At 42.0% G+C, this 27,955-nt stretch overlaps 1 protein-coding gene across 1 annotated transcript in view; it reads right to left on the bottom strand.

Annotated features, from left to right (window-relative positions):
- Positions 1-20,792: 20,792 nt before the first annotated feature.
- Positions 20,793-27,955, bottom strand: part of MCPH1 (microcephalin 1) — a 253,530-nt gene continuing 246,367 nt past the window's right edge. Inside the window, exon 14 of the mRNA XM_009454770.5 lies at positions 20,793-21,802. Coding sequence (XP_009453045.3) covers positions 21,699-21,802 — 104 coding nt within the window. The 3' untranslated portion in view covers positions 20,793-21,698. The remainder of the gene's footprint in view (positions 21,803-27,955) is intronic.

Below are 27,955 nucleotides of genomic sequence, written 5' to 3'. Positions count from 1 at the left end.
TGGGTATTCACATGTTGCCTAAATGAAAGCATGTTTATGGTTACTAGTGTTTCATGTGTCAGGAGTAAAAGGCACCAGAATGATGCCTTTTCTAAAAGTACACATGGGTTGCGGGTGGGGAGGGTCCTACTGAATTTCTGGGACTGTGAGCCCAGGCACAGTATTTTGGGGAAAAACAAAACCTGCCCAGGTGACTCTGATCTGCAGCCAGGATTGAAATCCACTGAATTGGAGTCATGACAAGAAAACAAGTGATTCAGCCAGTGATCTTCTGTCCTTGGCTTCACTAGTCTCCATCTCCTAACAAATCTTGCTTTACACAGGATCAATTTTCCAACGTGCTCTATCCCGGGGCCGCTATGGCAGAATCCTTGAAGGAATCCCATCGTTCACTGCACCTCATTTCAAAGCGATTTAACAGCAGGACCACAGCAATAATGAAAAGACGCTCCCTATTTTTTTATGGGTAATTTGATTATACACGGTGCTTAAATGTTTACGATAAAACTCCTTTGTATGCTCAGATAAGAAAGCTGCTATTTTTTTTAAGCCAGCAAACAATCTAGTACATCTGCATGGTCATTGGTAGTGAGGGCTGTACCCAGGCAAGGAGCTGAGATTGAACTCAGCACACACACACAGGGGAATGACTTCCATAGCCCATGGAGTCTAATGGGTGTGAATACAGAATGCGCTGTAGAAAGAAGCAGAGTTGGTTAGAGGCTGGGCATCTGCAGGCCTTGAAGAACTGACTGGGGAGCTGCACATAGTCAGCACCTGAAAATAGACAGAGAAAGATGAAATCCACTGAACAGAACACATAACTGGGTCACCATGATTTTCTTGTTAAGGAATCAACAAGTTTGAGCCTCAACTGGGAGATCAATTGGAGCCAGCAAAAGCAGCAAAGGCAGTTGTTTCATGGGGTTCTGCTCGGGTAAAGTTAAGAGGGGTTCAGTAGAGCCTTGAGATAGTGGGGAATCAGGCCTGGATCACAAACAAAGCACCACATACATCTTCAAACTTCTCAGTTGGGAGTGACAAATGGGTTTTGTGGTCTCTCAGTGTTTATTTGCATATTGCATATGTTGAATATTTGTATTATTTAGTATTACATGGCCATTAAACTTGTCTGAGTCATTAAGTGTGGCATTAAGATGCTCTTTTTGGGATTCATGATTGAACTCCCTCCTAGAGATCTCCATTTAAACACGCTCTGGGCACCTCAGATTTATCTAGTGCAAATTCAAATTAATGATCTCATTTCTAAGCCTCTTCATCTTCTGTCTTCCTTATTTTATGGAAGTAAAACTATCCATCTACCCACTTGGACTCCCTGCCATCTAAATCAGGCAATTGGTAAGTCCTTTTGATCTTACTTCAAAAAGGTGCCCTGATCTCTCTCTTCCCTTCCATCCTTGCTGCCGCAGCCCTAGTCCAGATGCTCATAATCTCTAAACAGCCACTTGCCGTAACCCAATACATCTTTTGGTCTCCAGTCTTGCCCCACCCAAGCCATCTACCACACTCTTATCAGAATGACCTTCCCAAACACAAATTGACTCTCCCCATTCTCGGGCATGAAAGCTATTGATAGCTTGCCAGTGCTCACTAAATTCAGACAAGCTGCATTAGCATGAAATATCCAGCTTTTCACTAACTCATTCCAGTCCCCATTTCTGGCATCACAGCCATCCTGTCTGCTTCTCACACCACACACTCTGGTCTACATGGTTGGATAAATTACTACTTCTGTAAGTGCCATCTAGATACCTCTATCTAGATGTCTTTATCAGTATTATTACCTTCTTCCAGAATGGCCTCTCCCCCTTTGCTCTGTCCAGAAATCTCTTACACGTTTTCTAGACCAATCCAAGTGCCATCTGCCCTAATGCTCTTTCCCATTCTTCCTTCTTAATCCTTCATCCAATTTAATACTTATCCTGATTGCACTTGATATACTTCTATGTGACAGACTCAATGACAGCTATTTGTTTATCCTGGTTTCTGAGCTGCTCACGTGCAAGGATTATACCTATTTTTTTAAGCCTCCGTGTCAAGTAGGTGCTTAGACAATGTGTATTTAATCGAATTGGAAAACTTGAGGGGGCCTTGATTTACTGAGATGGGACTCACTGAAACTTCAAATAGATCCCTTGGTTTTGCTTCCCACATTTCTTCTTGGAAGAGTTTACTCACAACTCAGTGTATTCCTATCAGACATTTATCTAAAAAGCAACAGGCTGTGTTCCAGGGTTGCTACAAATTCAGCCCTATCTCATAGACTTTCTACAAACAACATGGTACAATAATTCTGAGGTTCTGGAATAAAGATTTCTGGTGAGTACAGTGTATTTACTAGGACAAGAAAACAAAGAACAATTTTTGAAAGATTTTCAAAAAGGTAGATTGAACTCAAGCAGGGTTTCTGGTTAACAATATTAACCAGGGAATTCAGAAAACTATGACATTCCTCTCTCTGAATATCATGGTTAGCTGAAGATATATTAAATTTGAAAACAGTAAATAATGTGACATATTTCTTAGAGTTTTAACTGTGAACTTATATGAGATTCTGAACTCCACTTCCCTCACTAAATCCCTTCAACTTAGTTTTATTGTATTAACATAATTAGATTTAGATGGAATATTTAATTTTTTACATCATTTTAAATTTTCTCGTCTATCCATGACTATATTTTTTTGCCTATACTTTGAGAATCTAATTCATTTCATGAAAAGCATGCAGCCATTATATTTAATTCGTTTGTTATTTTTACCCCCAAGGGATAAGTTATCTTGGGGGTAAGTTACCTTTGGCAAAGGTAGTATATATTATTAGTTAATTCTAAATAATCTCAAAGTTAGCATTTTGATTTAAGAACATTCATATGGCAACAACTAAATGTACTACACTGATTTAAATCCTCCCATTTTCCCTCAGAAGCTGTTGTGAGTTATCCTGGTTTCATTGGTACCTGCTGGCAAGCATCTCAAGTGGGCACTCCGGAAAGGAAATTGTGTACCAGTCAAGATGTAGCAAGCACTTGGGGCTGGCACATTCATGATTGGCGATTGTGCTTTTCTTGTGCCAACCCACGTTCCCCTCTTCCAAGTAAAGACTCTGTTACAGAGATTTCCCTGGGGTGCCAGAGAGTGGTATGTGGCTGCAACACTAATCCCATGCCTTGATTTCACTACGGACGAAGTAGGGGGCTACGGGAGGCAAAATACTGTGAAGCGGAAGTCGCTGATACATGAAGAGCCTTTCCGTCCTGAAAAAGAGAGTCCTCTCACTCATTCTGTCTTTCGGGAATTTATTTGGAAAGAACATAGGCTTTGGAACCAGAGAGATGGAATTTGAATCTCCCCTCTGCTACTTAGACGTGGGTGACCTTGGGCAAGTTACTTAACCCTTAATAGCAGGCATTTCTTCTTCTCTAATAGTGGTTCTGCGGATTGAATGAGGTAATTAAGGCAAGCTTCCCCACACAGAAAGGGGCCTGTTAGTCCCTTTCATCTGTGCTACTAATCTCTTAAAATGCAGTTGACTTTTTAACCTCAGTGTGACTTAACTTTCCTCAGATCATTGATGAAGATGGTCAAGGAATGCTAGTTCTGATTTGGGAACAAACTCTGGACATTACAGGCTGGCCTGAGCAGGGTGCTGACCCCAGCAAGCCCTATGGGGCCACACAAGGGAGATGGAAGGAGGAGTCTCATAAAGGGCCAGGGAGAGGGACTGGGAAACCACTCTGGCTTTGCAGTTTTGCGTGGGCACCTCTTTGCAGGTAACACCACTGGGTCAAGTCAGTGCTGAAGCCAATATAGGTGGGAGGGCCACCAGCCCCACTCGGTCTATTTCTTTTCTTTTAATTTTTCTTTTTTATTGATACATAAGATTTGTACGTATTTGTGGGGCACATGGGATATTATAGTACATGCATAGAGTAGGTAATGATCAGGTTAGGGTAGGATATCCATCACTTCGAGTAGTAAGCATGTGTGATGGAACCATTTCAAAGCCTTTTCTAGCTATTTTGAAATATACAATACATTGTTAACTATAGTCACCCTACTATGCCATTAAACATTAGAACTTACTCTTTCTACATAATTGTATGTTTGTACTCATTGACTTTCCTCTCTTCATCCCCCACCCCCAACCCCACCCTGCAACACATACGTCCTTCCCAGCCTTTGGTATCCATCATTCTACTCTTTAGCTTCATGAGGTCCACATTTTTAGCTCCTACATTTGAGTGAGATCATGCGACACTTATCTTTCTGTGCCTGCCTTTTTTCACTTAATGACTTCCAGTTCCATTCATGTTATTGCAAATGACAAAATTGTATTCTTTTTTATGGCCAAATAGTATGTTACTATGTATGCAGACCACATTTTCTTTATTCATTCATCCATTGGTGGACACTTAGTTTAGTTCTATATCTTTGCTATTGTGGAAAGCACAGCAGTAAACATGGCAGTACTTTGATATACTGATTTCTTTTCCTTTGCATAAATATCCAGTAGTGGGAATGCTGGATCATTTGGTAGTTCTATTTTTAGTTTTTTTGGGACATTTCTATACTGTTTTCTGTAATGGCTGTACTAATTTACATTCCCACTAAGTATACAGGGTTCCCTTTTCTCCGTATTTTTGCCAGCATCTCTACTTTTTTATAATAGCCATTTTAACTTGGATGAGATGATATCTCATTGTGGGTTTGATTTGCATTTCCCTGATGATTAGTGATGCTGAGCATGTTTTCATGTACCTGTTGGCTATTCGTGTGTCTTCTTTTCAGAAGTGTCTATTCAGATTCTTGGCCCAGTTTTTAATGGAATTATTTTTGTTGTTGTTGAGTTGAGTTCCTTGTATATTCTGGATGTTAGCCCCTCATCAGGTGAAGTTTGGCCAATATTCAAATGATCAGAGACAGGTTGTCTCTTCACTTTGTTGTTTTCTTTGAAGTACCTAAGCTTTTTAGTTTAATATAGTCCCATTTGTCTATTTTTGATTTTGTTGCTTATGCTTTTGAGGTCTTAACCATAAACTCTTTGCCTAGACCAACATCCTGGAGTGTTTCCCCTGTTTTCTTCTAGAAGTTTTCTAATGACAGGTCTTAGGTTTGAGCTTCTTTTAAACCAATTTGATATCTACAAATATCTTCTAATAAGACAAGAACTTTAGTATGCTCTCATATCTTTTGTTCTTGCCATCTTCTGCCAACCCATTAATATTGGCATTAACTAACTTTTAATTCTTAGTTGTAAGGATGTATTTTTTCTTGTTAGTCTTATCAATTTGTAAAGATAACAACTCTACTAAGGTATAAAGTAATTTTTCCTTCAAGAATTTCTTGGAATATCTCTTGAATTTCCCTCACTTTTTATTTAGTTTTTCAAAACTATTTTCAATGTGACCTTTTCTACAAAATCTTCAAAGCACTTGTATGCCTGAGGAAATTCATCATCTCATCTTATTTGAATGATAGTTTGGCTGGATATAAAATTCTACATTTTTAAGTTCTTTTCCATCAGTATGTCGAAAATAAGATTCCAGTTATCTTGCATCCGTTGTTGCTGTTAACAAAGATGATATCAAGCTGATTCTTGTTGTTTCATATAGCCTCTTTCTTTCTTTCTTTCTGTGGGCTTTTAGAATTTCTCTGTTTTTTTCATGCTCTTACATTTCAGTTTAGTACATGTAGGTGAGGTTTTCCTTATTCTCTTTTGTGGTGCTCTACGAGTCCTTTAAATGTGAGGTCAGTCTTTTCATTCTGGGAAACTGATCTGAACTACTTCTTCAAATATTTTCCCCTCTTCACTTTTTCACTCTTGTCTGAGCTGCCTATTACTTATCTGAATGTTTACGTTTCTTTTTTATTCTCATATTGCCTTAAAATTTCACCCCTACTTAATCTGTCCTGTCCTTTCTCCCTTTAAGTCTGTTCCAGTCTTTGTGATCCAAATCTTATATTTCTTCCAATGAAGAGAGAAGAGAGAAAGAGAAGAACTTAAGTGTTTTCTTGCATCTTCAACCTCTCCCTGCCCTTTGTATTATTTATATGGTGCCTCATTGAGTTGCAGGCACAGGGGATGTCACTGTATCTCTGACAAACACTGATAGAGAGCTGAGGATGCAGGACCTCAGATCCCATCCCACCTCTGCCATTCTAGGACTAACAGACCCCTTGCTACTTTTCTGGGTCTCATTGGAAGAAGGGACTCATTTACCCTTTGTCTTCCCCACTCGCCTGGGTGCGCTCAAAAGACCTGAAGCTCTTTCTGAGGCAGTGGCTCAGTGGTTGGGGGAGCTGAAAAGGGTTGGGCATCTTGCAGCCAAGTTGGCGGGTGGATTTCCCATGTACCACAGTAGCCCCAGTGCTGGGGGTTCGGGGGCACTGGCCTAGCATACACCACACTTCTTTTCCCAGGCACATCACTCTTACCCCTCAGAGAGCTTCTTTTATCCCCTTCAGACCCTGGCTGTGGGAGACGTTGTCCTTGCAGAGGTTGTCCTGGCAACCTTTGCCCCCATGGAGGGTGTCATGCCTTTGCTGGCATCACCTCCCCTGTAAAGTCATAGCTGCACTGCTTCTTGGAGCGCTTGGCCACATGAACCTCACTGTGCCTCTGCAGGGGTGTGGAGGAAACTAGAAAGAGGCCTTGGGCTACCCATATTCCAGGCTGGAAAACACGAGGGCATCCTGGCAGCCACACCGCCGACCTGGGATCCTGAGGCCTGTGTCTCTACCTACCCATTGTTCCTTGGGCATTGGGAACACCCATATTCTGGAACACTTTCGTAATCCACTTCCTTTTCTACTGCAGAAGCCCAGATTCCTCCCACATCCACTCCCTCTGCTCTCTTTTCTTCCCAGGGCCACTGCAACCTGGCTCCATTTCTTAATCCCCCAAGTCTTAATCCTCTCAAGCTCTGCCATCCCAGTGGTCCCCCAAATGGGAGCAGCCAGGACATTGGAAGTATTTGAGCTAAAACTGAATATTTTATCAGAAGTTTGAACTCTGGGTGGGGAGGCAAGAATGATTGACCTGGGTGAAATGTTCGGTCCCTCCCAATCTTCAGATGCTTGGAGGATCTGCAGGTCATCCTGTGGGAATTGCCTTTTCTCCCTCCACCCTGCACCACCCTCCACCCCCGACCCCCTGCCCAGCCAACTGTGGCCCCTATGTCTGCCCCTAAGAATGGGGGGCCCTGGCCCACTATGGCCCCTATGTCTGCCCACTGACTGGCTGCCCTGCAGGCCAGTAGGGTTCACTTATTGCCTGACTGCTTCCTTTTCTTGCTCCCTCTAAAGGGTGTGGGTGGAGCTGCAGAGAGAAGGTGCCTTTCTTGTGGGGAGGCCACAGACCCTCCTCCCAACTCGACACAGTGTCCACCCAATGGGACCAGCTCCACCCATCTCCACACCCTCCCTCGGGCCAGTAGTCAGTTTAGGAGAAAGTCTAAATGGCCTGGCAAAAAAATGGAGAAGGCCTAGGTTAGTTATCCAGGGCCCTGTGGGCTATGTCTTGTTGGAAAAAATGGCTAAGAAAAACGGATAATCTACAGCATTTTTTTATCATTTATCTCAAATATACAGCACCTCAATTACGCTATGGATAATAGTTATATAATGGTCAGGCCAGGAAGCCAGTACCCGCTGAGACAGTGTTTCTGTAGAATCCCAAATGCTTGGTTCATTGACTTATATAATACCCTGTAATTTGGGGGCTGTTGGTGTTTTGTAACTGTTGAGATGCAGAAATGAGTGATTTCTTTTGAATTCTTTTACTTCTAGGCAGCAGTCTGTCAACAACTATGGCATCCAGCTGGTCAGAAAGACTAGAGGATTTGACATTTTGCGGCTGTTCTCCAGAACCAAAGAAATGAGAACCTCTTGGTAAAATCCGCTGGTCCAGGAGTTATTATCTCCTGGATTATCTGCCAAACAAATTATCTGCCAAAATTACAATGTAAAACTGAAGAAAACAACCGATAACTCAGTTAAAATTTTGGAAAAATACAAAAAACTGTGACTGGGGAGAAATGGTGAGGGAAATTTTCTCATTGAATTAGAGGTTCAGGGGGGCTAAAGGGAGCCCTCATGCTATCAACCAAAATCTCTGTTAAATTCCAAACATAAAATATCTTTTCTCACTGTTAAAATGTCTAAGCAGTCTCCACTAGCAGCCCCCGTCCTGGACACAGGAGCACTGCCCTGCCTGGCCGTCAGGTGCTCCCATAAGCATCATTCAGACAGCGAGGGGGGCAGTTGAGGATTCGGGGGCAGGAGACGGGGTGGTGGAGAGAAGGATGTGACCGTCTAAAGTCCATTTTCCCTGCTGAAGCTACCCATGGAACTTTTAAATTGGGTGCAGATTTAAAAATTAATGCAAAATATTTGAATAATCAGGGATGTATCAAATGTTCATAAATTACAGCTCCAACTAGGAATGCCTAAGGAATTGTTCCTTCCATTTAATTGTCTTCTGTGTCTATCAAAAAGACAGCCAGTCGCGTGCCTCTTCTAAACAGTCAAATACCATCCTAAGCTCTCATGGAAAATCTCAAGAGGCTTATTGGTTGACTAATTCTAAACCTCTGTTTGCTCAAAGGACAGTGTCAACTACAATTTTTCATTTGCTTTTGTATTCCATTTATTTTTCTTTATAGCTTTGGGAGATGTGTATTATACTTCTATTCTTTTAATGATTATCTTGGAAATTGTTTATGTATACTTAACAGTCTACAGTTAAGGACTGTTTACCATCCTTCTGAATAACACAAAGATTTTAGGACAGTGGTCCCCAGCCTTTTTGGCACCAGGGACCAGTTTTTCCATGGACCAGGGTGCAGGGGGATGGTTTCAGGATGATTCCAGCACATTACACTTATTGGGCACTTCATTTCTATTATTATTACATTGTAATATATAATGAAATAATTATACAACTCACCATCATATAGAATCAGTGGGTGTCCTGAGCTTGTTTTCCTGCAACTGGATGGTCCTATATGGGGGTGATGGGAGACAGTGACAGATCATCAGGCATTAGATTCTCATAAGGAGCATGCAACCTAGATCCCTTGCATGCACAGTTCACAATAGGGTTCACACTCCTATGAGAATCTAATGCCACCGCTGATCTGACGGGAGGTGGAGCTCAGGTGGTAATGTGAGCAGTGGGGAGTGGCTGTAAATACAGATGAAGTTTCGCTCATTTGCCCGCCTGCGGCTCCTAACTCTTGCAGCCCAGTTCCTAACATATCCGTTGGTGGCCCAGGGGTTGGAGACCTTGTCTTAGAATGGTTTTCCTCCATTGATCACTGCTTCTAGCTTGTGTGCTACTGGGATACAATATTTTGAATCAATCTCTGTTTTTAACCTCACAGATTGTGTAATTATCAGTATCTGCTTAATATGTATTTAGATTAGTCATATGTTTACCATTTTGTTTAGCTGCCAAACGTCATTGCATTTCAGACTTTCTTTCTGGGAGTGTCTCATTCTTCCTGAAGTACATCATTTAAATGTGCCTTTAAGTTTGGTGGCAAACAGTCTCAATTTCTGTTTATCTCAAAGTGCCTTTATTCTACCTCATTTTTGGTAGTTTCACTGGATTTGTGATTTTTAAATCTATAATTATTTTCTAGCACATTGAAGGTATTTCACTTTCTTCCATGTTCCATTGTTATTAAACAGACTCTTGTCAGTCTTATTGACATTCTTTTGTAGATAATCTGTTTTTTCACTATTTTATCTATGTATGAATTTAATCTATTTATGAATTTCATCTATGTATTTCATCATGTATGAATTTAATTTATTTCTCTTGCTTGATATATTATAGTGCTTCCTGAACTCCGAAAAATTCTTGGCCATTATTTCTTAGTCTATTAAATATTCTTTAAATACTGCTGTCTTGCTGTTACTCTACTATTTAATTCTGAAACTTAAAATGAATATATGTTGGACTTTATTTTTCATTTTCTTAACTTCTCTTGCGTATTTTTAATTTGTCTTTCTGTTACGTATCCTGAGCAATGTCTTTGGATATAATTTCCAGTTTACAAATTCTCTTTTGAGCTGTGTCTAATTTGTTATTTTTTAAAATTTTTTTCAGAGACAGGGTCTTGCTCTGTTGCCAAGGCTGTAGCACAGTGGTGCCATCACAGCACACTGCAGCCTCTAATTAGCAGATTACGTTTTTATAAAATGTTTTTTATCTTTGACCATTTAAAAATTTGGGAGTTTATCTCTCCTCTCCTTTCCTTTCCTTCCTTCTCTCTCTTCTTTCTTTCTTTTTCTTTCTTTCTCTTTCTTTTTTTCTTTCTTTCTCTCTCTCTTTCCCTCCCTCCCTCCCTCCCTCCCTTCCTTCCTTCCTCCCTCCCTTCCTCCCTTCTTCCTTCTTTCCATGAGATCTTCCAATGTTGCCTAGGCGTACCACCTATTTACTTACTACCATTGCATAAGTCACTTATCTCTCTCTCCATTTTGATTGTCTGAAGCTTGATGTCGACTAGATTTCTCAGGAAAGACTCAGCAATAATAGTCCCTGAGTTCTGGCATGTTGATAACAGTTTGTCTTTTATTAATTAGATATAAAATTCTTGTTTCATATATTCTTTCCTTGAGTATGTTAATTATTATATGTTATTTTAATATTGTATATTGTAATAGCATATAATAACATACAATATTTGTATTATTTATTTGTATATATTTGCATTACTATATATTTGTATTCTGTATGATTTATCTTGTATATAAATATTGTATGTTAAATAAATAATATGTTATTTCATTTTCTCATAGCATAAAGCATTGCTGTCGACAAGCATGATGATAATTAATTTTTTTTCCTTATACCTTACACACTTGTTTGAGATATCTGTTGTAGACTGAATTGCATCCTCCCCAAATTTATAAGTTGAAGCTCTAATCCCTAGTGTGACTGTATGTGGAGACAGAGCTTTTAAGGAGGTAATTAAGGCCATAAGAGGGGCTGGTAATATAATACGATTGGTGTCCTTAAAAGAAAAGGAAGAGACACCAGGAATGCAGGTGCACAGGAAAGGCCATATGAGGACAGGATGAGATGGCCCTTTGCAGCCAAGGAGAGAGGCCATAGAAGAAATCATCCCTGCGAACACCTTGATCTTGGACTTCCAGCCTTCAGAACTGTGAGCAAACAAATTTATCTTGTTTAAGCCACCCAGGCTGTATATTTTGTTATGCCAGCCCTAGGTAACTAATAAAATGTTCAAAGGATTTTTTTCTTTTTTTTTTTAAGTTTGGTAATTTTACCATTTGGGGTCAATATTTTCAAGTGTGTGGTATAATTTTTCAATATGTAGCTTCAAATCCTTTTTTAAATTCAGTGTTAAAAATGTGGTATAGTTCTTGTCATTCTTCTTTGCATTGGTATCTTCTTCGAGACATCCTATGTTCTATCTCCTTTGCCTATCTTCAATATGTTCCACTTTTTCTGACATAATTTTTTTTCACTTCTTTTTTACTTTTAAAACTTTCCTCATTATCAGCTGGAAACAGTGGCTCATGCCTATAATCCCAGCACTTTGGGACACCGAGGTGGGCAGAGCACTTGAGATCATGAATTCAAGACCAGCCTGGCCAACATGGTGAAACCCCATATCAACTAAAAATAGAAAAAAAAATTAGCCAGGCGTGGTGGTGCATCCCTGTAATGCCAGCTACTCGGGAGGCTGAAGCAGGAGAATTGGTTGAGCCCAGGAGGTGGAGGTTGCAGAGAGTTGAGGTTGTGCCTCTGCACTCCAGCCTGGGCAACAGAGTGGACTCTGTCTCCAAAACAGACAAACAAACACACAAGAAAACTTTCCTCATTTTCACCTTCTGTTTTTCTTGGGGCATTACATGTTGTGTTTATTTGTTGTTTAGTCTTTGCTCCTAAAATGCATTTTTAAATTTTTTAATTCTTTTCTGATTGCTGTAACAATTCACATACTTTCATGTCTTACATAATTTTCTTAGAGTCTGTTAGCTTGTTCTGAAATAGGTTTTGATCTGTTTTGTGGCTGCAGGGGCAGAAAGGGGGTAATCACTTTCTTCTCCATCATAAAGGTCATACCAATGCCCCTATAACAAAAGACAGATTAACATGAGAAAAGTATAACACATTTATTTCATCATAATTTTATGTGATGTGGGAACCTTCAGAATGAAGACCCAAAGATACAGGGTGAACTGTGCATTTCTATACTTAGATTTGATGAAGCACAGCCAGCCATGTCGAAATGTAAGATTGGACAGAAAGGTCCTGATCGAATGTAATAGATGGTGTGGGGAAACTCAGCAAGGCCTCTGCGTTCAGATCTTTCTCAGCCTCTCTGTGCCACATTCCCTCCTCCTGGGCATAGGGTAGGGTCCCTCTACAATGAGGGTCTTAATTTCTTTATTGCCAGCTGTTACACAGAAAAGCAGGGGGAGGCTAGAGTCATATTTTTAGGCTTTATGGCTGGCCTTGAGGCAAAGGGGTTCTGGTTTTTATGACTCACCTCGGGAGAGGAAGAATTCTAGTTTCTATAGCTTCCCTCAGGGGAGCATGAGGGGTGAGAGACAGGAGGGCAAGGGAAGGTCAGGGGGAAACTTGGCTTCTGAGGCTGCACTTTGGGCCTTCTGAGCCCCATGACGGCCACATCTTTGTGTCTGCTCTTATTGTCTGTTGGGCTGTTATTCTGCTTCTTAGGACCTTTTTCTTATAATAGTTTTGTATGGGATTTGACTTGGATATTTTCTGTTGCTTATTTTTATGGGAAATTCATTTGCCTGAGCCTTTAGGATGTGGCTGGGTGTAGGAGCGCTCTTTTACCTTTGCGGGGCTCCCTATTCTGCTGTTTTTCGTAATGTCCAAAAGCAGCATGGCTTCCTGTCTTGAGTTTTCCTGCATCTTTTTCTCAAAGCCTCTTTCATCAACACGAGGAGACAGAAAACAAACTCTGGCCCACCACCAGTTTTGTATAGCCTGTGCATTAAAAATGCTTTTTATATTTTTAAATGGTTGAAACAAACAAACAAAAGAATACTATTTTGTCACACATGAAAATTGTATACAATGCAAACTTCAGTGTTCATAAATAAAGTTTTATTGGCACACAGCCATGCCCATTCATTTACATGTCATCTGTGGCTGCTTTTACCTTATAACCGCAGGAATGAGTAGTAGCAGCAAGACCGTGTGGCCTTCAAAGCCTACGATGTTTACTATCTGGTTCGTAACAGAGAGATTTGTTGGCCTGGTGTGGACCTTCTTTTTCTCTTGTCTCTGTCATGCCTGCCTTGATTGATTTTGATTCTACTCCCAGGAATTTCTCCTCGGGGTAGGGCCCTGGCCCAGACAGGCACTCAGATGGGTAAGTTTTGAGAGTTCATGGGAGATAGAGAGCTCCAGACTCTTGGGCCCTTCCAGCTGTGGGTCCCTTGCTCTCGATTATATGCAGTTGCATTGGGCAAAACCCAAGCGCTTTCGTCCAATTGGCCCTGCTGGGCTTCCTGGTAATACAGAGCGAAAGATGGAGAATAACCTTGAGCTGTGTGGGATTCTCCTGTTCCCAGAGCTGTCTGCTGCTGCCTGGAGTTTCCTTCTTCCACCCATGCAGAACCTGGAACCTCATGGGGCTCGTGACTGGCAGTAATTTGCCCCTTGTAAGGAGCTCATAAGGTGCCCTTGGCTTGGGTTTGCTACCCAGGCCATCTATTTTTATGTGGGGACCTAAAAAGTTTTAAACAATATTAAATTCTAAGTTTAAAAAATTTTTTCTGTAAGTTCTATCTGCCTCCTTTTCAATTCCATCTTATCATTCTTGTTCCGTTCTCATGGTTTTCTGTCCTTTTATTTCTTTTAACATGTATCATCCGTATCTGATGACGCCAACACCTGAAGTCTTGGTCTATCTGGTCCTGTTATTTTTCCTAATGATTGTCTTGATGATTTATTTGGAATTGTGTGTGTGCACGCATTCTAATTGATGGTCATATTGGTGGGAATCATCAGAAGCCCAGGTTCAGGGACATTATTCCTGGAAGTTGTGTGTCTCCTTCTTCCAGGTGCCTAAGGATGTTGCTGACAAAGGATGTTGCTTTGTGTTTGCCTTTGTGCAGATGTTATCCTTCCCCCTTCTTAACTTTCTTCCTGGGAGTCTAACCCTTCAAGAGTGTCAGCTTTATCAGGTTGGTCTCCATTCCAACTCCCCTGTCCCGGCCCACCTCCCATACACACACACATGAATGCACATATACACACATGCACACACACGCAGATGCACACACGCCCTGTGTATACACAATGCTCGGTCAACATGATGTTCCCCAGCTTCGATGTCAACCTGCTTCTCCACCTTGTCTCCAGTGGTAGAGCGTTTCTCTACCTTTCTTGCAAATTCCCTACCATTCACTCTGCATTTTCAGGGGTCCATTATAATGTTCATTATATTGCTGCAAACATAAGTCACTGATTTACTTTCTTGGATAACACAAATGGCTCAGTTTAGAAGTCTGATGATTACATTCTAGAATTTTAATATGCCTAAAATGTGGTTATAAAGTGGTGGGCTTTGCCTTTAATTGGCCCTCCAACATTTCTCTGTTGAACACCTTTAGCAACAAGAACTTGGCTTCTTTGTGTCCATGGAGGGCACGCTCTGGGCTGGCTGAAGCACCAAGCACCTTTTCCCTTTAGCTGAAGGAGCTGGTTCCCATGAGGATGTGGATCCTCCCAAGATTGCTGACACTTTATGCCTGAGTCCAAGACTCATCCAGCTTGACTCTGTCCCCCTGCTCCTCCTGCATAGCCACTCAGGCAGCAAGTAATTTCATTTCCAAAATTTCATTTCTAATCCACCTCCTCCTTTCCATCTCTGTGAGCACTGTGTTCCGCACCTTAACATTTCTTGTCTGGAAAATTTCAATAGCCTTTCTTAACTACCCAACGCTTATATCTCACCTGCGTCCCCTCAACGTGCCCTTCCACTGGAAGTTCCAGCAATCCTGAGGCCCTCAGACCTCCCCTCACCTTTGGGACTGGCACGGGCCTCTCCCTTGGTCTCTTTTCCACTCGGAACTCCTATGCTTCCTTTGAAACCTATGTTAGAGAGTCAGGCATGGTGGCATGCACCTGTAGTTCTAGCCACTCAGGAGGCTGAGGCAGGAGGATCGCTTGAGTGCAGGAATTCAGGGCTGCAGTGAGCTATGACCATGCCTCTGAATAGCCACTGCACTGCAGCCTGGGCAACGCAGTGAGACCCCACCTAAAAAAAAAAAAAACTCACCTAAGTTAGATGTCAGTTTCTTCTGGAAGTATTTCCCAGGCTCTTTTCCTTTCTGTTTAAAGGCAATCACCCTTTCTCAAAGTTGTCGCTCTCCCTGGTCTGCAGTGAACTTATCACACTGTGTTGTCATTTGTTTTCCAGCCTCATCCCCCTTCAAGGCTGTCAGCTCGCTGAGATAGGTGCTGTATCTTCATTATTTCTGGCCCTTGGAGCCTGTACAGTCATTGATACAGAAGAGCTGCCCAATAGAGTTCTTACAAATTTTGGCTATTTCTGTTTGGTGTGAATCAAACTCCAGCACTTGTTGGAAGGTGAGTGGAGGCAGGGAGAGGGCACCACAAGCCCTGTGAATCCAGGGTAGGAAAAGCAGGTGGAGATGAGGCCTTCAATAGATGAAGCTGCAAAGTTACTGCTTTGAACAGAAATGTGGAAAAGATCCTTATATCTTAAAAATAGTACCCTTTGCTTCTGGTGACAGGCTAACTTCGGTGGGTCCATCCACATTAGGGACCATGGGGGTCATTTCACCAAATCTCTTTGCTCCTTTGTTGAAGAAGTTAAACTCCTCAAGCTCAGATATGTTATGTGCTTAAAGTCTAATTTGGGCTCCAAGGATATTATAAAGTAGCCCCTGAATCTAATAAATCTTTAAAAAGGGGTGGTGTGGGAATTGCTCAAGAAAAGCAAAATGCCAAAGAGTTAAAAATAGCAGAATTCCTCCGTAAGTCTCTAACCGCCGCTCCACAATCTCTTCTGGGCTCTGAAGCCACAAGATGAGGTGACAGTCTTTTCCTCACTCCTAAAAAGGAGGTCAGTTTTGAGCCCGTTACCTCCTACTGTGCCATCAGCCCTTTCCCCACACGGCATCCCCGGTTGTTTTTGGAAGGAACCTTGTGGCATCGTGTGAGTCACAGCCCTGCGGCTCCTACCATCACAGCCTCACACACTCAGGACAAAGAGTCCTTCTCTTTTCTGTGACCAGTTCTCAATAAGTTCATGGTCGGGTTTCTCGCCATTGGTTGAGTACATTATCTGGCTGATAACTGGCTCTTGGTGCCAAGCTCTGAGGTCTGGCAGTGTCTCCCTTCCCACCCTCCCAGGGCCCCTGGGGCGGCCGTGGGCCGACGGAGCTGCTGCTGTTGCCCGTTGTTCTCATCTCGCTGTTGACAGACAACAGCCCTAGAGAGCCCAGGATGGCGTTCCTCCCCTCGAGCGGGCCCTCCTCAGCGTTGGCTGAGGTTTCATTGGCTGGCTCACGGGAGAGTTCCTCCCCTCGAGCGGGCCCTCCTCAGCGTTGGCTGAGGTTTCATTGGCTGGCTCACGGGAGAGTTCCTCCCCTCGAGCGCTCCCTCCTCAGCGTTGGCTGAGGTTTCATTGGCTGGCTCACGGGAGAGTTCCTCCCCTCGAGCCCTCCCTCCTCAGCGTTGGCTGAGGTTTCATTGGCTGCCTCACGGGAGAGTTCCTCCCCTCGAGCGCTCCCTCCTCAGCCTTGGCTGAGGTTTCATTGGCTGCCTCACGGGAGAGAACACTGAATTAGCTTTTTCAGTAAATCGTCTATCTGGAATATTAAAGATGGAACAACTATGAGTTCCCATAGATAAGCTGTGAATCCAAATATTTAAAAAATTGAAACCAGATTAATGAAATTGACAGCTGCCGCCAGTATCTTAGAGTTCTAGGTGGAGTTTGGTCCCTGCAAGGTCCTGAGGCTTTGGGAAAATATTAACGCCTAGAATGGGAACTCATACCAAACAAAATAATAGTTTAGCCTGAAGAATGTTTGTATGATCTTGTGTAGTTTCAGGTCAATAATTCTAATTACTGTCTCCATTAAGGGGTTAAATATTAGAGGGATAAAAGTAGATATTGTCTTCCTGACACAAAAATTTATAGTTTTAAATAAAGTAGTAGAATTAGAATTGAGAACACTGAACAAAACAGTTTAATTACAACCACAGGTAACTTTAAAATAGGCAAGTTCCAGCCTTACATTATGGTCAATTAAGTATTTGTCAAACAGACACAATAATGATAAGTTCTCTATTCTTTCCCTGCTGTTTGAATTGTTTGGAGTCAGGCCTGTTGGCTCTGCACCTCTTAATCTGTGCTGGGGGTTCCTACCAGTCAGTGTCTGATTCGTGTCTTTGAGTCAGCATAACTCACTGAATACTGCAAACTGAGATGCCTTTGCTTCTTCCCCCTTTCAGAAGGGCGTCGACTCCCTGGCCATCATCCTGTGCTCTCAGGCACCAGACAGGGATTATTGTGAAAATTGCCAGTTGAAGAAACCCTGGCTGTGAGAAGACAAATGCCTTATCTGAGGTTTCAGGCTGGGTGCCAGTGGGAACCCAGGGTCAGGGCATCCGTCCTGGATTTAGTGTGAGGCAATCAGGGGCCAGTGTTGGCAGCAGAGTAAGGTCTCCTCAAAGATGTTCTAATTTGAAAATCTGTGAATATGTTTCCTTCCATGGCCAGGGGGGATTCAGGTGGTAGGTGGAAAAGGTACTAATCAGCTGACTTTAAAACAAGTCCACCTGGGTTTTTTTGGGGAGCTCAAGGTAATCAGTGTAATCACAAGGGTTCCTAATTGGGGAAGAGAGGGCAGAAGAGTGAGTGTCAGAGTGAAGTAAGATGAGAACGACTCTCCTGCTGTTGCTGGCTTTGAAGATGGAGGAAGGGGCCATGAGCCAAGGAAGGCGGTACCTCTAGATCCCAGAAGAGACAAGAGACGCATTCCCACCCAGCGCCTCCAGAAAGTAAGGAATCTCTGCTGACACCTTGATTTTAATGAAATCATTTGGGCCTCCAGAAAGGAAGGGAACATAGGAGGTGGAAGAGAAGGAAAAATAATTGAGTTGAATATAGAAAAATAAATTTAAAGAACAAAGAGAAGCAAAGAAGGGGACGAACAATCACATTGGAGGGAAGGGAGCAGAGATGAGAGATGTTTGGGATCTTGATTTTTGGTTAACAAAGAGCTTTACTTCTCAGCAATGTGATCCCCTAAAGAGGTTCTACTCAGATCTATTGTTCTCAGCTAGCTTTCAACAGTTAACTAACCAGTGACTTCTTGAAATATGTTCTCTTCTTAGATTTTGTGACTTTGAACTCTCTATCATGGGTAGTGTTAAAGCGAACTAAATATGGCCAGAGAAGGACTCCAGTACTTTTATATTCAAGTCCTTGTGGACGAACTGCAATCTAACTTAATAGGTAGACAAGATTGAGAACCTAACTTAGAAGTATGCACCTGTAACAATAGCTGAGTCTCGGCTAATCCCAGCAGCCATACTTCAACCATTTATACGCTGCTGAGTGTTCAAACTGTGTTTAAATAAGGCAGATGCTGAGCTGTAACCAACCCAGTTGTTTCTGTACATTACCCCTGATTTCTGTACATTACTTCCCTTTGTTTGGTCTATAAATCTTCTTCGACTGTGCTGGGGTCTCTCTAAATTCGCTGTGATTCTGGGGGCTGCCTGATTTGCCGTTCATTACCCAATGAAGGTCCTTTAAATTTAACTCAGCTGAAGTATTTCTTTTGCCAGACACAGCTTCTCTACATTTACCAGATCTAATGTTTGGAGTTCCCTATGGCTAAAGCTTGGGGCTCTGTTGCTTTCTCCTTCCAGGTGAGCTTATCAATTCCTGAGACGTAAAAGACACACACACCTACTGATTTGTCCTCATGCAGTGTCCGGACTACACACACACACACACGCACACAGACACACACACACCACTCTACTTCACATCTTAATTCGGATGTCACTCAGACCTCTCAAACATAACATGTTCAACATAGGATTTTTTTTTTTGGAGGCAAACTCTGCCTCCCAGGTTCAAGTGATTCTACTGCCTTAGCCTCCCAAGTAGCTGGGACTACAGGCACATGCCACCACACCCAGCAAATTTTTTGTATTTTTAGTAGAGACGAGGTTTCACTATGTTGCCCAGGCTGGTCTTGAACTCCTGAGCTCAGGCAACCTGCCCACCACCAGCCTCCCAAAGTGCTAGGATTATAGGTGTGAGCCACTGCACCCGGCCTCAACATGGGATTTTAAGTTTTTTCTCGTCATGCCATGTATTATTATTTCCAATTATTTTTCCTCTTCCATGAAAGAGGATTAAACATCCCACCCAGTTCCTAGTTGCTTACATACCTTCTTGGGGAAGGCTCTCCTTACCAGGCTTGCCATGTGTGGTGTAACAAAAATGGACATCTGTTGAATGAGGCTAATAGATACATGTTCTTGGTCCCTAGTTCCTGGCACAGAGCTTCAGAAACCCTTGTAATTTCATGAGCACTAGGAGTGTCTTTGTGATGCTAATGAGGTGACCCCTGGTGGCCCCTAGGTGGCTTCAGGATGGGGCTGGTCATCAGAAGGACCAAGCACTTGGTTAGAAAGTTGGGACTTCGGTTGATCATGACCATGGGGATGGAGTAGAGAACCAGAGATTGAGGTCAATCAGCCAACTTAATAAATTTAATCAATCTCATGCCCACATAATGACACATCAGTAAAAAACTCTGCAGCACAGCCTTGGTGGAAGTTCTTTAGAGAAGTTGATGAACGCACTGATTGATGTCCTGGCCCTGGGAGGGTGATGTGTTCAGATTCCCCGGGGAGAGGGCATCAAAATTTTGCATTCCCTCCCAGACTTCACGCTATTTCATTGCAATTTTTGATTTAAGTCTGTTTTTGCTGAATTATATCTAATTATTTCTAATATAACCTCTAATGTAACATCCTTTTAGATTTTCTTTTACTTTCCATTGTTTATTATTGTCATATGCTTTCAAAATTCTTCAAGATTTGAAAACTTAAAGGCGTATGTAAGTGTAGTGAGTAGTTACATTTCCCTTTCATGCCTAACATTGTTTTGTTCCTTCTTTTCTTCCAACCCTTGGTCAAACTTTCGGAAATTTGTCTATTTTATTAGTCTTCTCAAAGAATCATCTTCTGATTAATTGATTCTTTTTTCTTTATATTGATTTTGTTACTTTCTGCTATTATTTTCTTCCTATCACTTTCTTTGATTTACTATGTAGCTATTTCCCCAATTTCTTTCTTTCTTTTTTTTGAGACAGTGCTTGCTGTTGCCCAGGCTGGAGTGCAGTGGTGAGATCTCGGCTCACTGCAACCTCTGCCTCCCAGGTTCAAGCGATTCTCCTGCCTCAGCCTCCCAAGTAGCTGGGACCACAGGCGCGTGCCACCACGCCTGGCTAATTTTTTGTATTTTTAGTAGAGACGGGGTTTCACTGTGTTAGCCAGGATAGTCTTGATCTCACCTCGTGTTCCGCCCACCTCGGCCTCCCAAAGTGCTGGGATTACAGGCGTGAGCCACCGTGCCTGGCCCTCCCCAGTTTATTTCATTCAATATTTAGCTAACAAAGTTTTAGGTTTCTTCCCCCTTTACTACTAATATAAGCAATTAAGGCTGCATAGTCCCCTCTAACTATTGCATTAGGTATGTCCCAGAAGGTTTTATTTCAGTTCTAAATATTTTTTCATTTCCATTATGATTTCTTTTGATGTATCAATTATTTATGTTTTCAACCTACAAATACAGTTTTTGGACTTCTTTGAGACAGAGTCTCACTTTGTCACCTGGTCTGGAGTGCAATGGTACGATCTGGGCTCACTGCAACCTCCGCCTCCTGGTTCAAGCTGATTCTCGTGTCTCAGCCTCCTAAGTGGCCGGATTACAGGTGTGCGCCACCATGCCTGCTAATTTTTTTTGTATTTTTAGTAGAGATGGGCTTTTACCATGGAGGCCAGGCTGGTCTCGAACTCTTGGCTTCAAGTGATCTGCCCACCTCGGCCTCCCAAAGTGCTTGGATTACAGACGTGAGCCACTGTGCCCAGCCTAGTTTTTGGATTTCTTCATACAATTCATTTCCTACATTATGCTTAGTTCAGAAAACATGGCCTGTATGACTGTGTATGAACTTAAACCTGTTGAGTCTCTTTTTTGCTCTCCCTGATTGGAGCTCTGGGCCGGTCTGGCTTCTTTGGCCTCTTGTGCAGTTTTTCCTAGTCCTCTTCCTCTCAGCGTGTCCTTCCAGGGGTTTGCTTTTCTTTAGGGGGTCTCAGCGGCAATGCCAGCGACTTTTCACAGGTCCACTTCCTCATCTGCTGATCCCGTTCGACATTAAAACCCAAGCCTCTGCTCCCCAAGAGCCTGCTCTGCCCTACCGGCAGCGGCCGGACCCCAGGACCTGGACTCGGCATCCAGGCTGCCTCTCTCTGGACTCCCCACCGCCTGGGGATTTCCATTCTTTATTAGGAGTTCTGCAGTGCTTTTGGAAGGAAGCTTGTGACATTTCCATCACTATCTGTAGGTCTGTCGTGCAAAAGGGTGTTTAGGTTTAGGTGATTATATCCACTGCATGCTTTTTCGAATATTGAGGCCATTGTGTTTATTTTTCTTTTCTCTTTCCATTCTCTCCAAACAGAAACTGTACTTCTCCATGTGATTGCCTGTAAGCAGAGAAAGGTTCACATAAGGAAGCAATGACAAGAAAAGCGCAAACATGAATGTTCCCTGTATCTGCAGTTAACTCACTACTTGTTATGTGAAGTAAACTAACAGGTTATTAATGGCAGAATTATGGAAGTGGAAGGCAGATGAGTGGTTGCCAGGAGTTAAGGAAGGGACAGAAGCTGGTGGGTTCCGTGGTTATAAAAGGGCCCCAGGACAGAACCTTCTGGTCACGGAGCTGCTCTGTGTCTTCACCACAGTGGTGGTTACACGAGTTTACACACTAAACAGACAAACGCTCGCACAGACCTCAAATACACGGACGCCCGGACAAGTTATATCAGGCTCCCAGTTGACATAGATGTACTTTTATTTTTATTTATTTTTTTATTTTTTGAGATGGAGTCTCCTTCTGTCACCCTGGGTGGAGTGCAGTGGCGCCATCTCGGCTCACTGCAACCTCTGCCTCCCGGGTTCAAGCGATTATCCTGCTCAGCCTCCTTAGATGTACTTTTAAACTCAGTTATCTAAAAAAGGGTCTTGTCGGCTGGGCACAGTGGCTCATGCCTGTAATCCCAGCACTTTGAGAGGCCAAGGCAGGCGGATCACGAAGGTCAGGAGATGGAGACCATCCTGGCTAACGTGGTGAAACCCCGTCTCTACTAAAAAAAAATACAAAAAATTAGCCGGGCATGGTGGTGAGCGCCTGTAGTCCCATCTACTTGGGAGGCTGAGGCAGGAGAATGGCATGAACCCAGGAGGCGGAGCTTGCAAGCTTGCAGTGAGCCGAGATCGCGCCACTGCTCTCCAGCCTGGGCGACAGAGCAAGACTCCGTCTCAAAAAAAAAAAAAAAAAAAGAGTCTTGTCCCAGAAAGACGCCAAGAGCGAGTTCTTGGATCTCACATGGGAAAGAATTCAGGGCAAGTTGCAGAGTATAGTAAAGTTAAAACTGCTTATTAGAAACTATTACAGAGTAGGGTGTCCTCGAAAAGCAAGGAGGAGCACCTTAAATGTAATGCTTGCCTATATAGCATATTAAGGCAAAGAAGAGTGTAATTTATTTTTTTAAATTATACTTTAAGTTTTAGGGTACATGTGCACAACGTGCAGGTTTGTTACATATGTGTACATTTGCCATGTTGGTGTGCTGCACCCATTAACTCGTCATTTAGCATTAGGTATATCTCCTAATGCTATCCCTCCCCCCTCCCCCCACCCCACAACAGGCCCCGGTGTGTGATGCTCCCCTTCCTGTGTCCATGTGTTCTTATTGTTCAGTTTCCACCTATGAGTGAGAACATGTGGTGTTTGGTTTTTTGTGCTTGTGATAGTTTGCTGAGAATGATGGTTTCCAGCTACATCCATGTCCCTACAAAGGACATGAACTCATCATTTTTTATCGCTGCATAGTATTCCATGGTGTATATGTGCCACATTTTCTTAATCCAGTCTATCATTGTTGGACATTTGGGTTGGTTCCAAGACTTTGCTATTGTGAATAGTGCCACAATAAACATGTGTCTGCATGTGTCTTTATAGCAGCATGATTTATAGTCCTTTGGGTATATACCCAGTAATGGGATTGCTGGGTCCAATGGTATTTCTAGTTCTAGATCCCTGAGGAATCGCCACACTGACTTCCACAATGGTTGAACTAGTTTACAGTCCCACCAACAGTGTAAAAGTGTTCCCATTTCTCCACATCCTCTCCAGCACCTGTTGTTTCCTGACTTTTTAATGATTGCCATTCTAACTGGTGTGAGATGGTATCTCATTGTGGTTTTGATTTGCATTTCTCTGATGGCCAGTGATGATGAGCATTTTTTCATGTGTCTTTTGGCTGCATAAATGTCTTCTTTTGAGAAGTGTCTGTTCATATCCTTTGCCCACTTTTTGATGGGGTTGTTTTTTTCTTGTAAATTTGTTTGAGTTCATTTTAGATTGTGGATATTAGCCTTTTGTCAGATGAGTAGATTGCAAAAGTTTTCTCCCATTCTGTAGGTTGCCTGTTCACTCTGATGGTAGTTTCTTTTGCTGTGCAGAAGCTCTTTAGTTTAATTAGATGCCATTTGTCAATTTTGGCTTTTGTTGCCATTGCTTTTGGTGTTTTAGACATGAAGTCCTTGCCCATGCCTATGTCCTGAATGGTATTGCCTAGGTTTTCTTCTAGGGTTTTTATGGTTTTAGGTCTAACATGTAAGTCTTTAATCCATCTTGAATTAATTTTTGTATAAGGTGTAAGGAAGGGATCCAGTTTCAGCTTTCTACATATGGCTAGCCAGTTTTCCCAGCACCATTTATTAAATAGGGAATAGTTTCCCCATTTCTTGTTTTTGTCAGGTTTGTCAAAGATCAGATAGTTGTAGATATGCAGCATTATTTCTGAGGGCTCTGTTCTGTTCCATTGGTCTATATCTCTGTTTTCGTACCAGTACCATGCTGTTTTGGTTACTGTAGCCTTGTAGTATAGTTTGAAGTCAGGTAGCTTGATGCCTCCAGCTTTGTTCTTTTGGCTTAGGATTGATTTGGCGATGCGGGCTCTTTTTTGGTTCCATATGAACTTTAAAGTAGTTTTTTCCAATTCTGTGAAGAAAGTCATTGGTAGCTTGATGGGGATGGCATTGAATCTATAAATTACCTTGGGCAGTATGGCCATTTTCACGCTATTGATTCTTCCTACCTATGAGCATGGAATGTTCTTCCATTTGTTTATATCCTCTTTTATTTCATTGAGCAGTGGTTTGTAGTTCTCCTTGAAGAGGTCCTTCACATCCCTTGTAAGTTGGATTCCTCAGTATTTTATTCTCTTTGAAGCAATTGTGAGTGGGAGTTCACTCATGATTTGGCTCTCTGTTTGTCTCTTATTGGTGTATAGGAATGCTTGTGACTTTTGCACATTGATTTTGTATCCTGAGACTTTGCTGAAGTTGCCTATCAGCTTAAGGAGACTTTGGGCTGAGACAATGGGGTTTTCTAGATACACAATCATGTCATCTGCAAACAGGGACAATTTGACTTCCTCTTTTCCTAATTGAATACCCTTTATTTCCATCTCCTGCATGATTGCCCTGGCCAGAACTTCCAACACTATGTTGAATAGGAGTGGTGAGAGAGGCCATCCCTGTCTTGTGCCGGTTTTCAAAGGGAATGCTTCCAGTTTTTGCCATTCAGTATGTTATTGGCTGTGGGTTTGTCATAGATAGCTCTTATTATTTTGAGATATGTCCCATCAATACCTAATTTATTGAGAGTTTTTAGCATGAAGGGTTGTTGAATTTTGTCAAAGGCCTTTTCTGCATCTATTGAGATAATCATGTGGTTTTTGTCTTTGGTTCTGTTTATATGCTGGATTACGTTTATTGATTTGTGTATATTGAACCAGCCTTGCATCCCAGGGATGAAGCCCACTTGATCATGGTGGATAAGCTTTTTGTTGTGCTGTTGGATTCAGTTTGCCAGTATTTTATTGAGGATTTTTGCATCCATGTTCCTCAGGGATATTGGTCTAAAATGCTCTTTTTTTGTTGTGTCTCTGCCTGGCTTTGGTATCAGGATGATGCTGGCCTCATAAAATGAGTTAGGGAGGATTCCCTCTTTTTCTATTGATTGAAATAGTTTCAGAAGGAATGGTACCAGCTCCTCCTTGTACCTCTGGTAGAATTCGGCTGTGAATCCATCTGGTCCTGGACTTTTTTTGGTTGGTAAGCTACTAATTATTGCCTCAATTTCAGAGCCTGTTATTGATCTATTCAGAGATTCAACTTTTTCCTGGTTTAGTCTTGGGAGGGTGTATGTGTCGAGGAATTTATCCATTTCTTCTAGATTTTCTAGTTTATTTGCATAGAAGTGTTTGCAGTATTCTCTGTTGGTAGTTTGTATTTCTGTGGGATCGGTGGTGATATCCCCTTTATCATTTTTTATTGCGTCTATTTGATTCTTCTCTCTTTTCTTCTTTATTAGTTTTGATAGCGGTCTATCACTTTTGTTGATCGTTTCAAAAAACCAGCTCCTGGATTCATTGATTTTTTGAAGGGTGTTTTGTGTCTCTATTTCCTTCAGTTCTGCTCTGATCTTAGTTATTTCTTGCCTTCTGCTGGCTTTTGAATGTGTTTGCTCTTGCTTCTCTAGTTCTTTTAATTGTGATGTTAGGATGTCAATTTTAGATGTTTCGTGCTTTCTCTTGTGGGCATTTACTGCTACAAATTTCCCTCTACACACTGCTTTGAATGTGTCCCAGAGATTCTGGTATGTTGTGTCTTTGTTCTTGTTGGTTTCAAAGAACATCTTTATTTCTGCCTTCATTTCGTTATGTACCCAGTAGTCATTCAGGAGCAGGTTGTTCAGTTTCCATGTAGTTGAGCAGTTTTGAGTGAGTTTCTTAATCCTGAGTTCTAGTTTGATTGCACTGTGGTCTGAGAGACAGTTTGTTATAATTTGTGTTCTTTTACATTTGCTGAGGAGTTCTTTACTTCCAACTATGTGGCTAATTTTGGAATAGGTGTAGTGTGGTGCTGAAAAGAATGTATATTCTGTTGATTTGGGGTGGAGAGTTCTGTAGATGTCTATTGGGTCCGCTTGGTGCAGAGCTGAGTTCAATTCCTGGATATCCTTGTAAACTTTCTGTCTTGTTGATCTGTCTAATGTTGATAGTGGGGTGTTAAAGTCTTCCATTATTTTTGTTTGGGAGTCTAAGTCTCTTTGTAGGTCTCTAAGGACCTGCTTTATGAATCTGGGTGCCCTTGTATTGGGTGCATATATATTTAGGATAGTTAGCTCTTCTTGTTGAATTGATCCCTTTACCATTATGTAATGGCCTTCTTTGTCTGTTTTGATCTTTGTTGGTTTAGAAGAGTGTAATTTATTACAAAGATTTGTGATCAGCTTACGACAGGCTATTAATACTGTTATTTTCTTGTGCAACTATTGATTTCAGCAAGAATTTATGAATGTGCTGTTATCTCTAAAACGAACCCTATTCTTAAACTAACAATGCTGTTTGTTCTTCAAATACTGGGACATTTCTGTAAGTTCTGGTTCTTTAGGTAGGTAGACAGCATCATTAACTCGTTCCCTCAACTATAAACATCCTGTGACTGAAAGTGCTCATCCCTCAGGGAATGTCCCCCATCAGGTTTGGCTTTATCCAGCCTTTATTCAGGATGGAGTCACCCTAGTTAGGACGCCTCTGACAATTCTGATGTTCTCATAATCAGTGCCCTAGTTATTCTCCAATACCTTGATAAGAATCTCACAAGGTATTTGCAACACTGTAAGAAATAGCAATTTGGTCTCGATCTCCTGACCTCATGAGGCAGGAGAATGGTGTGAACCCGGGAGGCGGAGGTTGCAGTGAGCCGATATTGGGCCACTGCACTCCAGCTTGGGCGACGGAGTGAGACTCGTCTCAAAAAAAAAAAAAAAAAAAAAAAAACAGAAATAGCAATTTGGTTTAACAAGACATTACATCTTGTGCAGAAGTAAATGAAATGTACATTTATAATATCCCATTGCGTATTCTAACTCCCTGCTACTGAAACTGCATCCACATCACCGGAGAGCTTGTTAGAATCCAGCCTTTGCAGTGAGCCATGGGTGTGCCACTGTACTCCAGCCGGGTGACAGAGGGAGACCCATCTTGAAAGAAAGAAGAGAGAGAGAAGACAGAGAAGAGACAGAAGGAAGGAGGAGAGAGAGAAGGAAGGAGGAGAGGAGAGGAGAGGGGAGAGGAGGGGAGGGGAGGGGAGATAAATGCAGCCTTTCTGTTCCCAGATGTACTGAAGTAGAATCTGCCATTTAACAATATCCCCAGGTGATTTGAATTTGTATTAAAGTTTGAGATGCAGTTGTCCAAATCCTTTATTAAATTGGTATGCTTAGATTTTTCTCATATAATCTCAAATGAAATTATAAGGGGCATGATTATAAACAATTATCTAGAAATGATCTCTCAAGTCCTTGAATGGCATTTCCAGAAACATGAGATGATAACATTTACTGTAACTCAAGGTGAAAAATGTTTCATCAAAGACTGTCAATGTCTGCCCAAAATAATGGGAGCAGCTACATGGAACACAAAGACGCTCTCAGGGACCATCAAGGGAAGTCTCATTTGTGACATCTCTGCAATGTGCCATATTTCATTTTCAAAGAC

The sequence above is a fragment of the Pan troglodytes genome, chromosome 7 (genome assembly GCF_028858775.2).
Source record: "Pan troglodytes isolate AG18354 chromosome 7, NHGRI_mPanTro3-v2.0_pri, whole genome shotgun sequence".
Lineage (NCBI taxonomy): Eukaryota > Metazoa > Chordata > Mammalia > Primates > Hominidae > Pan > Pan troglodytes.
The sequence above is the reverse complement of the archived record's forward strand: the minus strand, read 5'-3'. Positions and strand labels throughout refer to the sequence as shown.